The sequence below is a fragment of the Aquila chrysaetos genome, chromosome 24, assembly GCF_900496995.4.
Source record: "Aquila chrysaetos chrysaetos chromosome 24, bAquChr1.4, whole genome shotgun sequence".
Classification (NCBI taxonomy): domain Eukaryota; kingdom Metazoa; phylum Chordata; class Aves; order Accipitriformes; family Accipitridae; genus Aquila; species Aquila chrysaetos.
In genome coordinates, this window is record NC_044027.1 from 17,436,268 (window position 1) to 17,447,975 (window position 11,708).

An 11,708-nucleotide genomic window follows, 5' to 3' on the forward strand; every position below is an offset into this window, starting at 1 on the left:
CGCGCTCCTCCGGCCGCCAGGGGGCGCCGCTGTGCCGCCGCCCGCGGGGCGGGTCCAGCGTCGCCGCCGTTGCTACGGGCGGGCCGCGGGCGCGCAGCGGGGCTGAGGCGGCCTCCACCGCCGCCCGCTCGGCCTGCCCGCCCGCCGGGCCGGGGCAGCTGCCAGCCCGGCCTCCGACGCCCCGTGGGGAGAAGGGTGGCTGCGGCCGCCTCCGGGCGGAACCGGCGGGGCCCGGGCCGCCTCCCGCCCGCACCGGCGGCGGGTGAGGTGCCGCCGAGGCCAGCGCAGCGGAGCCGGCCTCCGCCGGGGCGGCATCGGGGCCCCGCGGGCCGGGAGGTCAGTCGTCTCTCGGGGGTGAGCGTGTCCGTGGTGCGTTCGCCGGGGAGGGGGGGGCGGCCCGTGGGTGGTGTCTCCGGGACCGCCGGTGCCCGCGGGTGTCAGCGACCGCGACCGTGGGGCGTCTCGTCCGTCCTCTCCCCTCGCCTCGGCCTGGCGCGGCCGCTGTCAGGGCTGCGGTCGTCGTGGCGAGTAGGTGAGAAAGGGAGGTGTGAGGAGCTGGCGAAGCCATCCCTGCTGTCTGGTCCGAGGAGAACACGGGCGGCTTCCCCTCGGGTACAAAACCAGCGTTCCGGTGTGTTTTAACAGGGTTTTGCGCTTCCAGTGGAGAGCTACGCAGTGTGCTGCTGCAGGTGGGAAGTTTGGTTTGCAATAAGCGCGGAATAACGAGGTGCTTCCCCCGTTAAGTAGGAGTTTGCCTTGAATCCCTATTCTGTATCCCTAAAACTACTCCTTGGATATCGCCTCAGTTTCAGCAGCAGTGGTCGGGGGTTGGCACGAAGCAAGAAAAGGTGGCAGCCATCTCCCTGTTGTGAGATCACGGTAGAAGCTGAGATCACTGGAAATTTCCTGGCCTCTGGCACCGAGTGCTGTGGGCAGCCTGGAGGCTGGTTGTACTGGTGACTCACTGTACAGCAAGGAGAACAAGCTGTGATTTATATACGGTTTTAATTTCCTTTCACGCTAACAGTATACACAGTCTTTTCTTAAAGAAGTCTGTACGCAGTCATGATGCCTCCAGCAGTGAGGAAGTCAGTTCACTGCTCTGCTCTTGAAAGAAAAAAGAAAATAACATTGGTTTTCTAACAAGGTCACATTAAGGTTTGAATTGTTCTAGAGGGAGGTCCTGTGAGGAGTTTGCTTTCTGATTAAGGAGCAGAGTTTGCAGCTCAATAACTTTTCATTCTTACCTGTTTCTCTTGCGGAAATCCAGGTATCCCACCTCTTGAAATTTTGCAGACAATGCATCTGCCTACACGTATACCTGCCCTTCATTCTCAACTAAAGACTGACCTGTCTTCATTTTCCATGTCTTTCTGGCTTGGTTAAGCCCTGCGAACTTACAGGGTAAGCAAGGGAAGGAAACTATGCTGTGAGGAACTTTTCGTATGGAGTAGTATCCATAGCTGGTACCCGGGGGAGAATGAGTACTCCAAATGGATTTCCACAGCACTCCGGGGCATGTGTTACTCAGAGCACGGAGGGTGGAGCAGTACAGGACCTGCACGCTAAAAAAGCTGGGAAAGCAGCAAAGAAGGAGGCTGCTGGCAATGGGGTGCTTACCTTTGAAGATCCTCTGAGTGTAGGCATCTCTTTAAATGAAACCTTAAAGCTTCTACCAGATGAGCTCAAAGCTAATACAAAAGTTAAATCGGTCACTCCAAGGCCTCCTCGGAAACCCCGGCTGGAGCGTGCTGCATCTCTGGATGAGAAAAGCTGGAGGAGGTGGCGGCGGTTTAGAACGAGTCAGGAAAGTCTGACTGATCCCAATGAGACAAGTTCCTCAAATGGTTCTCTGCAGGAAGCATCCCTCAGCCCTCCTGTCAGGGGTAGGGCAAGCCCCTGCCATCAGTGCTGCCAGCAGAATTCCTTGCACAGTTCACCAGATGCCTCGGAAGCCAGTCCCGTGGGGAAGAGCAGAGGAGGCACCTGTGACCTGGGGAAACGAGCCTCCGAAATCTCCAGTGCCTTTGGTGGGCTTCTGCGTGGAAAAGCGTTTGCAGGTGGCAAACCCCGGCTGTCCCAAATAATGCCGGCTCGACCTCTGCCACCCATGGAGCTCAATATGGCCTCTCACACGCTGAGGACAGCTAATAGGATTGACTCAGATTGTATGGATTATCGACATTATTCTCAGCACAAGTTTGGGAGGGTAAGCAGCAGCTTGAGCGATACCAGGCTACATGGCAACGGGATGGTCTATGATAATTGCTCCACAGACTCCATGAAATCTACGTTCAGTCTGCTCACTCCCATTCGCTCCAAGGATGTTCGAAGCAGGTATGTCTCCCAGCTTCTCGTGGCAAAGTTTGGGGTGTGTTAGCAGGGAGTCAGCTGCCCTGCAGAATCCTGCTGGGCAGAGGCGGGGAACTTCAGACTGATCAGTAAAGCACAAAAGTTGTTCTGTATTGTTTAACCTGCTGTGGAGACTGGAAACAGTTTGAAGATGAAGAGATTAGTACAAATACTCTATATTTGCTCCTTTCAGTTGGGTATTGTTTTTCATTAATATGTTTGATTTGCTGTCAGGTTGCTTGTAATATTTAAGTAATCTGTTTTGAAGATTAAGAAACACTAGCTGTGCATGCTAACAGTTGGGAAAAACTTTTTTTTTTAAATCTACAAGTACATTGGGTTTGAACTGAAATGTTAAATGGTGGGAAAAAAACCCAAATATTTTAGCTTGAAACTATCATGCAGTACATGCAATGTTATCACAATTCTGTAAGGTGCTGAGGGTCCTCTGCAGATGTTGAGCTTGTTTGGCTTCTGGCAGGATCAAATCATGTACTATGACCTGATTCCTGCTCCCACAGGAGCTCCTCTGCCCCAGCTTTTCCAGGAATCTCTTGAGGAAGAGTGTGATTCCACTCAGATCTCAGCACTTTCTCCTAGTGTGGCCCTGACATCTTGCTCTGGTTGCTCATTTGTCTTCATTCTTAGTTTGAGATTGTTGATTGGAGGGAACTGCTGGGAGTATATTAATCTGCTTGCTAGTGTATCAAATCCTCTTCTTGTGTTGGCTGCAGACCCTCTGTTTGTAAAGACCTGCCAGCACACAGCACAAACACTGCAATGAGTATTATTGATAATACTGCAGGTCAGGAAACAAGTTAAAAGGTAAAGGATACCAAGTACTCAGCTAAAGGTTGTATGTTATAGACACGCTACAGTCTGCAAGACCTTGAGGGATAAATCTGATCATTGATCCAAAGAGTGGGAGTCAGTGGTACAGGGGAAAATAATTCTGAGATAAATTAAAGTGTTACTAACTGGTAAAAAAGCCCCAAAGGTAGATTGTTACTTGTTTGCCATGGGGGGGTTTCTTTCACTTCCCTATGCAAAGCTGTTCGAGTCAGGTGGGCAGCTGGGTAGACCAGTGGGTTGCACAGCGTTCCCTGACATCATGCTGTCATCATTATTTGCAGAGCTTAAGCAAGATTAAAAATGCTTATTCAACTTGCAGTCCTTTTGCCAATACCCCTTGCTTTTGTAAGCAGCCAGTGTGGGGCAGATCTATCCTTTTCGAATGGGATATTATTTTAGACCTCAGACTCAATAAATTGTTTACTTGAAAGCTAATTTGATGAGCTGAATTAGAAGGAAGAACGTGAGTTTGAATCCTTGATTAGGAGCAACCTGGTGCCAGAACACTGGGAATGGTGGAGCTATTTTCATGTTTTGAGTAAACTGAGCTGCTTCAAGATACTCAAATATCAAACCAATCTCTTCATTTTGTGCCTGCAGTAAGTACTAGGGAGATTGAAGACTTCGGATGGCTTCAGTCTTCTCATCACAGAACCTAAGCAGCATCAGTCTTACCATCATACTCGTGTCCTGGCTTTGAAAAGGCCGGTTTATGACAATAGTTTTGTTTTCTTGCATATGATCCATGAACTCTCTATAAGGGTTGAAACTTTATAAGGAACTTTAGGCAAGCAGAACAATATATAAATACTAAATGCTATTTTCTTGAGCTAAAGGTATGTTCTTGTTTAACTCAAGATTCAAGCGTTACAAATCATTATTCCAACTGTCATGCCGTTTCCTTAGGTGCTCTTTTATGGGTCTTCTGTTCACAGAAGCTATTTGGAAGGCAGCCTTCTGGCAAATGGTGCCTTACTGGGAGCAGAAGAACTTAGCAGATATTTCCCTGATCGGAATATTGGAATTTTTGTGGCCACCTGGAACATGCAGGGTCAGAAGGTATGTGCGTATAAGTCTTCAGAGGTCTTTTGGCAGTGGTAAAGTTACCCCATCTTTACTGCAAGGACTGGTGCAATGGTGTTTTTTTCCTGTTCATTACTATGTTCCTTGTCAACCTGAGTTCATTGTTGTTATCAAATTACAAGGCCCTGTCATGCATGTTCATTTTAGTGAGTGAGTCATTGTAACAGGGTTCCTCAGACACCAGGTATGAAAACAGTGCCACTGGCTTTCTGTGGCAGCTCCTTTGTGCTCTGTTGCAATTAGGGTCATATGAAGATGACTGATGATTTAGTGCTTATGAAGAGAACATCTCTGATAAAAGAACACAGCTTCCTGCCTACATCTTTATGTAGCCTAAAAATTCAAGATTGATTCTACCAGGTGACTGAGAAGCTATGCTTGGAAGAACACGAGCAACCCCTGGAGTGTTCAGTAAATAGCCTATGACCTTGGTAAAAAGTAAGCATCACCAGAAATTAGAAACATCACATTACTGGCCCATATGGCTGAAGAGTGGAATATTGGTTACTGCTGGAGCGACAGCAGTTGAAGTCTGCCTTTGGGAAGGAGAATTTTTAGTATTATCACTTAAGCTATTTTTTGAAGCTGAATTGTTTGTGTATGCTGTGGAATTTGTAGCTTAGCCTGGACTTTTCTTGTACTTTTCTAGCAAATCTTTGCATAACTAATATTGCTATTTTATCTTTTTTCTTCTTCTTTTTTTTTTTTTTTTTTTTTTTTTAAAATATTAGGAGCTTCCAGTGAATCTGGATGACTTCTTATTACCAACAGATCCTGACTATGCCCAGGACATGTATGTCATTGGGGTTCAAGAAGGCTGTCCAGACAGGTAGCAAAAACAATGTAATGAACCATCCTCTTTTATTGTTAACTAATTACTTTGTTTTTAATTAGTCTGGAAATAGTCTCCATCATATTCTTAATATTTTCAATACACAGCCCATTTAATAAGACTCTGAATTCCATTGCATGAGCACCAGGGAAAATGGGTTTTAGAGGAAAATGTCACAAAAACCTGTAAATACAGAACCTGGTCCTTTTGTCAGGGTAGCTAATAGCAAAACTCCTGTCTGATTTCTGTGGGCTTCTTACCATAGACCTGAGCTGGCTGTGAGCTAGCTCATGGGCTGGCTGTTAGCGTTAGCAGCCACGTGCTCATTAGTAGTACATTGCTGCAAATTTCTAGTCTGTCTGAGATTGACCAACCCTAGAAGAGCAGGTTGAAGCCTCATGTCAGGCTCTGCTTTTTTAGGGTATCTTCCCAGTGGGACTCTCTTTTCCTCAGATTTGCAAGCTGCTTGGTGCAGTGGCAGTAATACTCTCTCACCAACATGCAGAGCCTCTGCATGGCATGTGTGGAGATACAGGTCAAACTGACCAGCCTTCACTGCAGCATGGCTGTGGCAGTGGAGGTTTTGCTTACGCTTACTTGACATTTTTGTCAGAGGGATTGCTCTGTTTTCACAATGCTGATTTCTTTTCCTGGTTATTGTCTCTTGTACTGTCCTTGTGATCCAGCTGTTGTTCTTTCCTGCAGAAGAGAGTGGGAGATCCGCCTGCAAGAGACGCTAGGTCCCCACTACGTCATGCTCTACTCTGCTGCACATGGAGTGCTGTACATGTCGATCTTCATTCGGAGGGACCTGATCTGGTTCTGCTCAGGTTTGTGGTCCAGTAGGATCTGGAGAGTGGGGAGGTGAAAGGACTGCTGCCGTTGGGTGTCATGTCCTCTTCTCCAGGGCTGTCCCTCACCTACCTTTCCTGCTTACTGTCTCTAGAGCCTTTTCAGTAAAAGCTGCTGCTTTTTCTCCTTACAGAAGTGGAGTATGCCACGGTGACAACTCGAATTGTATCTCAGATCAAAACCAAGGGAGCTCTGGGAATCTGCTTCACATTTTTTGGGACCTCCTTTCTCTTCATCACCTCCCACTTCACATGTGAGACATTTACAATATTGTTAGAAGTGTCCTGATTGAGGGAGGAGGAGGGTTGCTCTACAAAGGTAAAAAAGCTGCAGAGGTATAGAGGAGCAGGACAGTCTGAAGTCAAAGCTCCGGACTAATGAGTTGAGAACAATAAGGGGGGAGGATTTTTTGGTAGCAAACTTACAAAAGAACTGTGTTTAGAAAAACAGAAATGAACTCTGCATAATTGTATGCCTTTTTCCGTACTTTCTGTCATTGTTTTTCAGTCTGTATGCTCCCTGGGTCAGAGTGTTAAATTTTACAGGTGGAAAATGTCTGATGTCCTTTGGAAGTTCCTGTTATAACCAAAAATGGTAATTGAATGAAAATGATGCATTGTTAGCAGTAATGGAATTTCTGTCTTTCAGCTGGGGACAGTAAGGTGAATGAGAGGAAACTGGACTACAATAAAACCATTCAAGCCCTTACACTTCCCAAGAACGTTCCGGACACAAACCCGTATCGATCCAGTTCTAGTAAGTGTGAAACCATGCTTGTGTGGGAGCCCAAATGAACACAGTTTGTGCATTGTCTTTCAGTCTACACTATGGAAAAGAGAATGAGAGTGCTAATTTGAGAGTATAAAGAGACCACAGGTCTCTTTGTCTGAGGATGGTTATTATTCACGTGATTTTTTTTTTTTTTAGGTGGGGTGTAATTTTGGGGGGGGGAATTTGAGAGAAAAAGTTGAAATGGAGGGGGATAGAGAAAATTCAAAAGGAATTTTCATGTGATGTATTTTTTTCTCAGAACAGCAATAAGAATTTTGGTGTAATTTTTATCAATATTATGGATGTGTTTCACTTTCCAAGTGTTTTCTAGAACAAGTAGAAAATACTTTATTTCAAAACTTAAGAGAAAGAACTTTATTCAGTTTGCATATACACAGGTCAGCATATTGTTTGCCAAATTCCCTTATTGTTTCTTAATACTGTGCTGTTAACATGATGTCTGGATAGATAGCTAAGCCCTTTTTCTAGAAAGATTAATTTACTCTTTATCTGCAGTGTAGTATTAGGTCTTTGTGTTCATACTATTTTTAGGTCCTGTAGATAGTTTGGTCTCTTTTCAGCTTTTTCTATGATTTTTAAAATTTCTGTTCTATTTTCTACTGGTTTTTTATTACCACATTCTGTGATGATCACAAGCAGAAAACATGCTCAGGCATTATATCTCCTGGTAGTAAAAAGAAAGAATTTATGCCTGTTCCCTGAACACATCTAGCAGCACTCTCAGGAAGCTATGCATCATACAGGTCTCACTTTGAAAGAATTAAGTGAGTTTCATTTTGATGAGCGTGTAGCTACATCATATACTTTTCCTCAAAAGTCAAAAGGAGATTCAGGGAAGAAAAGTGTGGGATTTTTTTTTTTTTGCTTTCAGAACTTTTCAGAATGTTTACCTTTATACTGACACTTCTGGCTTGAATTTGCAGATGATGTCACAACTAGGTTTGATGAAGTATTCTGGTTTGGTGACTTCAACTTCCGACTAAATAAGGATCGTGAGACCGTGGATTCCATCCTGAACCAGAACCCAGAAACAGACGTGTCCAAGCTATTGGCATATGACCAGCTTACCAGTGAAATGAGTAAAGGTGAGGGACAGCTGTTTTTCTCCCTGGTCTCCAGGAATAAAGATATCGACACACAGAAATAATTACAGCCAAATCCCTATTTCCTAGATACCTTTCCTGCTTTCTCTTGTTAAATTCCCTAAAAAAGGAAGTCAGCAGTTGTTAAATACAGTGGTAGTCTGTACAAGTGACTTTTTGCTATAGCATTTTGCTATGTATAGTGTAATCTCCCAAGCTATTTACTGCTCTGTTTCATCTGACTCCTCTCTAAACTGGATATCATTCTGTCACAGTGTCTAGGGCATTTACATTTGAATAATTAGCATTTGCAAAGCATCATGAGCTTCAATGGAATGGGAAGTGCATGCACCAAGTGTTTTTTGTTTAGCCACTGACTAAATAGCCACTGGCTATTTTTTATCCTCACTGTGTAAGAACTGGAGCTTGCTCCCTTTCCAGAGCCCAAGCCCAGGTCTTTATAGTCATGTATGTACATGGCTGCAGTTCCTAGCCAGCATTAGTTAAGCAACGTTGAATAAATGCAGAAAGTGTGCCATGTTCTTGTGAAGAAGGAATTTGTTGTTCATGGTGTTCTCCCCTTCCCTTACAGGGTCTATTTTCAAAGGATTCCAAGAGGCTGACATTCATTTCCGTCCTTCCTACAAGTTTGACATAGGAAAGGACAGCTATGACACCACTTCCAAACAAAGGACTCCTTCCTACACGGTAAGGGATGATTTCAGAGCAGCATGCTGGAGGGGCTGCTCAGCCTCACATCTGCCTCCAAAGGGGATTCTCACCTGTGAGAAAAAGCTGCCTTCCACAGTTGGTCTGCATGAGATACAGTCGTGCTGAGATTTGTTGCTTAAGGGCAACAGGGCATCTGGAACTGGTTTGGAAGAAAGGATTGTTGAATCTCTGAGCACAGGGAGAGTTTGGCACCGGCTGCTAATCTTATTTTCCCTGCCTTACATCCTGTTCCAGTGCATTCTCCCCTGTGCTCAGAGCTGGGCACAGAACTGCTATTGGGATCAGACACACATTTCTTCATGAATGTATCCCTGTCCAAGACACTTAATTTCACTAAGTGGAGTGTGATAAATGAATGGATTTGTCTCATGAACCAGTGCTTCTTTCCAGGGTGGATGTGCAAAGGGACTTACCATCAGTCTCCCCTCTCTCTCTCCCTCCCAGGATCGAGTTGTATACCGCAGTCGGTACAGAGATGACATCCATGCTGTCAAGTACTCATCTTGTCCTGTCATCAAAACTTCAGACCATCGGCCTGTATTTGCCTTGTTTCGTGTGAAAGTGAGGCCTGGCAGAGACAAGTTAGTACCTCCTTATACCACTCTATGATTGCACATGGCTCCAGTGATCCCAAGGATATGCTCCTGTTTGGAGTTTGTCCTCTCAGGAGAGTTCCTGAAATAGTTTATCCCATGTAGCTCTCTGCAGCCTGTTTGTTTTTTACCCAATATATGCTCTCAGTGGTCAGAGCAGTAAGAGCGCTTAAACCTTGCACTGACATCCAAAATCCCTGCTGCCACCTTCCTTAATCCTCCTGAGGGACATAAACGGAGTCCATTGCGATTGACTATAAATCTGTGCTTTATCTGAGATGCAGCTCTGTTTTTCCTATCAGCATGGACAGCTTTCCTCTTCTGTTCCTCTGTCCCTTTTTGGGATCAGTGCTGTTTTCCCTCCCCAGTGGTGGCTGCATTTCAGCATAGCTGTATGTCAGTGGAGTATTTTGAGATCCTCCAAGTTCTTAATGTCCCACTGTGGGCTGTTGTGCTAGTAGAACTACTTAGAAAACTTGATTAAGTCACTGAAATTTAGTTAGTCTTTTCTGTGAGTAGCATGGTCAGGGATTTCAATACCCAGGTATCTAGAAAATGGTGATTTCTCAAAGCACTTGATCAGCAGTGCAATTAGAATTGGGATTTTTTTGTTTATGGGTAGGAAATAGCCATTAAATAGAAGTATTGCAGAGTCTCTGAAGCTGGGCTGCTAGGGTTGCCTTCTGGCCTCTCTAGAACAGACCAAGGTAAGAACTATTGTGCATGAACCATACCAGCGCATACACCAAGTTAACAGTATGCTAGTTTAGCTTTTCAAATGCGTGTTTTGTGGTTTAGGGTCATAAAGAACATCCTCCATGTACGTCCCTTATGAATGCAGGCATGTTCATGCTTAAATTGAAAGTACAGTTGCCTCTTACAACCAATATTTTCTTCATTTAAATGTATTGTGAAAAACCTTAACTGGTTGCTGTGGAAGAACAACTTTGTTTTACCCATTTTCTCCCACAGCAGTAGCTGAATGCATTAGGAAAGTAAAAATTAGGTTTCTGGCCTTTGTTGTATGAACTAGTTGGGAAATGTTGGGCAAACAAGAGTGTGTTTGTGCCCTGATCTAATGGCTTGTGTTTGTATTGTAGCATTCCACTTGCTGCAGGGCAGTTTGACAGAGAACTCTATTTAATTGGAATAAAGAGGCGGATTACAAGGGAACTTCAGAAACGGCAAGAGCAAAAGGACCAAAAATCCAGCAGCGTATGTAGCATTTCCTGAGCTGAGAACTCTGCAATGCTTGTGTTAGAGGTGCCAGGAAAGAGGATTTCAGGCCATGGCAAACTCTGGAGGGAATTGTCTGCTTAAGGACCTCTGGCAGTTGCTGTGGCTTGCGAAGAATGTCTTAAACCTCATCCTGGGTTCATTTGCATGAGCTAATCCATGTAGCTCAAGTGCTTTTGCTGAAGAAAATGGAGTCAGTTATTTAGGACATCCATCCCAACAGATGTAACTGATTTATTTTTAACCATACTATCTTTGGAAGCAACCGGATGCAGACTCTTGGTTCTAAGATGACTCCACACAGGGGGCACAGCTTCTGGAATTGGCATGACCAGGGGCAGGGGACCTAAGAAAAGCCTGCAGAAAGGTGAAAATTTTTGTTTGTCTCTTTGATTTGATCTGGTTAGCTTATATATGTTGTGGGGTTGGTTTTTTTCTCCGCATCTGTAGCCAAGTGTACGGTATTCTGTAAAATGCATAACAGGGACCAGTTAGGGGACTTGGGCAGTTTTGTGTAAGGATGGTGCTCCTGTGTTGGGCTTTTTTGGTCCTCCACAGCAAGATCTGTGTGAATGTACTACTGTACATTTGAAGTGTAGAAACATTGCCTTTCAATAATTATTCTATAGGCCTTCTGTTACTAAGGGGGTAAATATCAATCTCTCACACCATATATTTGGCTGTTGAGACTGCTTGAAACAATCCCTTCCTTAACTCACTTGCCCTCCCCAGGGGTGATAAAACACTACCTGCCTTCATTAGAGGACACTTGAGTTGAAAATAATGGTCTAAGTACAGCTACTGTGTAATGCTTCACCAAAGTGATTAAGATGTCAAGCGAGTATACTAGGGAAGTATGCAGAGAAACTACAGCAAGTCAGATTGGTGCAGTTCCATTACCTCTGATTACAGTTAATTCCTTTTGTTTTTATTTTTCCAATTCAGTGAACTGTGAATAATTTGCTATTTTTGAAGTAGTGTTGTCTTAAAGCTAAACATAACTACATGGACCAGTATGGCACTGGTAAAATCTAAGTACAGCTAATACTCAAAAACTTCATGGGCACAGATCAGCTGGATCATTATCACCTTAGTACAGAAAACACCGTGCAAACAACTTGGAGGAAGTGCTGCTAACTATGCAACCTGTCCAAGACAGAGCTTCTGTTCTGCGGTACAAACATTTATGGCACTGACCTGTCTGTAGCCATCAGGTACTTGGATTTCCTTTCTTTTTAAAGGAATAAAAATAAATTAATGCAATACCTTAAATGAGAACCAGCTCTTATTGCAGGGTTGTCC

The 11,708-nt window shown here is 44.5% G+C and overlaps 1 protein-coding gene across 2 annotated transcripts; it reads left to right on the forward strand.

Moving 5' to 3' along the window:
* The first annotated feature begins 1,480 nt into the window (after positions 1–1,480).
* On the forward strand, positions 1,481–11,678 carry INPP5E (inositol polyphosphate-5-phosphatase E). 2 transcript variants are annotated; one of them, XM_030001208.2, is made up of 10 exons: positions 1,481–2,337; positions 4,140–4,263; positions 5,019–5,116; positions 5,825–5,949; positions 6,105–6,224; positions 6,620–6,727; positions 7,687–7,848; positions 8,438–8,553; positions 8,968–9,158; positions 10,271–11,678. In XM_030001208.2, exons 1-10 carry the CDS (start codon positions 1,481–1,483, stop codon positions 10,401–10,403), a joined length of 2,034 nt encoding a protein of 677 aa, XP_029857068.1. In that variant the 3' UTR covers positions 10,404–11,678. The 2 variants fall into 2 exon arrangements, with proteins under 2 accessions (XP_029857068.1, XP_029857069.1); XM_030001209.2 differs by having other exon boundaries at positions 9,022–9,158.
* Positions 11,679–11,708: the final 30 nt, after the last annotated feature.

Bases quoted from the DNA above. Each gene is read 5' to 3' on its own strand.
- INPP5E (XM_030001208.2), top strand. From the start codon at position 1,481: ATGAGTACTCCAAATGGATTTCCACAGCACTCCGGGGCATGTGTTACT. The intron at 6,225-6,619 runs GTGAGACATTTA...TCTGTCTTTCAG, and splicing joins CATCACCTCCCACTTCACAT to CTGGGGACAGTAAGGTGAAT. The intron at 9,159-10,270 runs GTTAGTACCTCC...TTTGTATTGTAG, and splicing joins GTGAGGCCTGGCAGAGACAA to CATTCCACTTGCTGCAGGGC.